Below are 1193 nucleotides of genomic sequence, written 5' to 3'. Positions count from 1 at the left end.
ACTTTCTTTGAAAAATGAAGTGTTTAATTATTTTTTTTGAAAATCATTTTTAAAATTGTAGCGTCCAAAGTCAAAAATCACTTTTTTTTTTTTTATTGCATAAAGTATTGTCCAAAATAAATCTTAGTTTAGTAAAATGTATCAGACTCACGAGGCAAACTACAATATCTGTAATATTTACAAAACATGGCAAGATATATGAGACCGATAAAACAAGAAGTAGCTCATGTGAGCACTCTTATGTCTAATAAAATGCTAAAAAATTATTATTTTCTTCCTAAAATGTTTTTTACAAATACAATTTTTTGTGATGGGTTATTTTTATTTCCGCAATCACTTACTCAAATAGTTAAAATTATAATAAATAAACTCATATTTAATATTTAACACCTACTCTACCAAAAATCAAGACGGGAACATTCACCATCTTTAAAATGATGAAACCGATTTCGATCCCTTACAATAATCTCTCGACCATAAACTTTTGAAATCAGCTTGCTAACATGGTGAAAATCTCTGCAAACTTTAAGGTTCTTCACAATCCTAATGTCTTCCTTTGAATCCAAGTGTAGTAGCCCATATGCAATGGCCGACTTCTCACTATGAACAGCCAGAGCATGCTCTTTATCTTCCTCTTCCATGTCCAACAACATATGCCCAGTTTCTGCTGCATACCCAATTGCACTCTTCAGCCTTGTGTATATCTCATTCAACTTCTCATATATCCTATTTGATTCCGGGTGTGACCAGTCACCAGCCACAAACCAATGCACCATGCCTTTCAGCTCCGCTCACTCCTAGCACCTTGGAGATGACATTGACCTTCATAAGGTTCCTCATTTTTCTTTCATCGTCTCATTTTTTTGATAAGCCAAGACGTTCTCAACGTGTGCCTATTAGAAATCCACAGTACGTGTAAGGAGGACAGACTGTGTTGATATAAAAAAAAAATTATAATAATAATAATTATTTTTTATTTTAAAATATGTATAATTTTATTTACAACTTTATGTTTTTCTTATATTTAATTACTATCAAAAAGATTAAAGAAAGGTCTTATTATAAAATTTTCATAATGGTTTTATATGTTTAGACGTTAAATCAAATTTAAAATAAGATAATTAAAATTAATTACTTACTAAAATTTTATTTTAATATTTAATTTTTTGAAAAATATATATCATAGTGTTACT

General features: G+C 29.3%; 1 protein-coding gene across 1 annotated transcript; it reads right to left on the bottom strand.

The window, feature by feature from the left end:
- Positions 1-395: 395 nt before the first annotated feature.
- On the bottom strand, positions 396-776 carry LOC117923897 (pentatricopeptide repeat-containing protein At3g62890-like). The gene has a single exon (XM_034842389.1). The coding sequence runs from the start codon at positions 774-776 to the stop codon at positions 396-398; it is 381 nt and encodes a 126-aa protein (XP_034698280.1).
- Positions 777-1193: the final 417 nt, after the last annotated feature.

The sequence above is a fragment of the Vitis riparia genome, chromosome 10 (assembly GCF_004353265.1).
Source record: "Vitis riparia cultivar Riparia Gloire de Montpellier isolate 1030 chromosome 10, EGFV_Vit.rip_1.0, whole genome shotgun sequence".
NCBI lineage: Eukaryota > Viridiplantae > Streptophyta > Magnoliopsida > Vitales > Vitaceae > Vitis > Vitis riparia.
Note: the sequence above shows the minus strand (reverse complement) of the source record. Positions and strands in the feature narration are given on the sequence as shown.

Coding starts and splice junctions, on each gene's coding strand:
- LOC117923897 (XM_034842389.1), bottom strand. CDS start 776: ATGGTGCATTGGTTTGTGGCTGGTGACTGGTCACACCCGGAATCAAAT.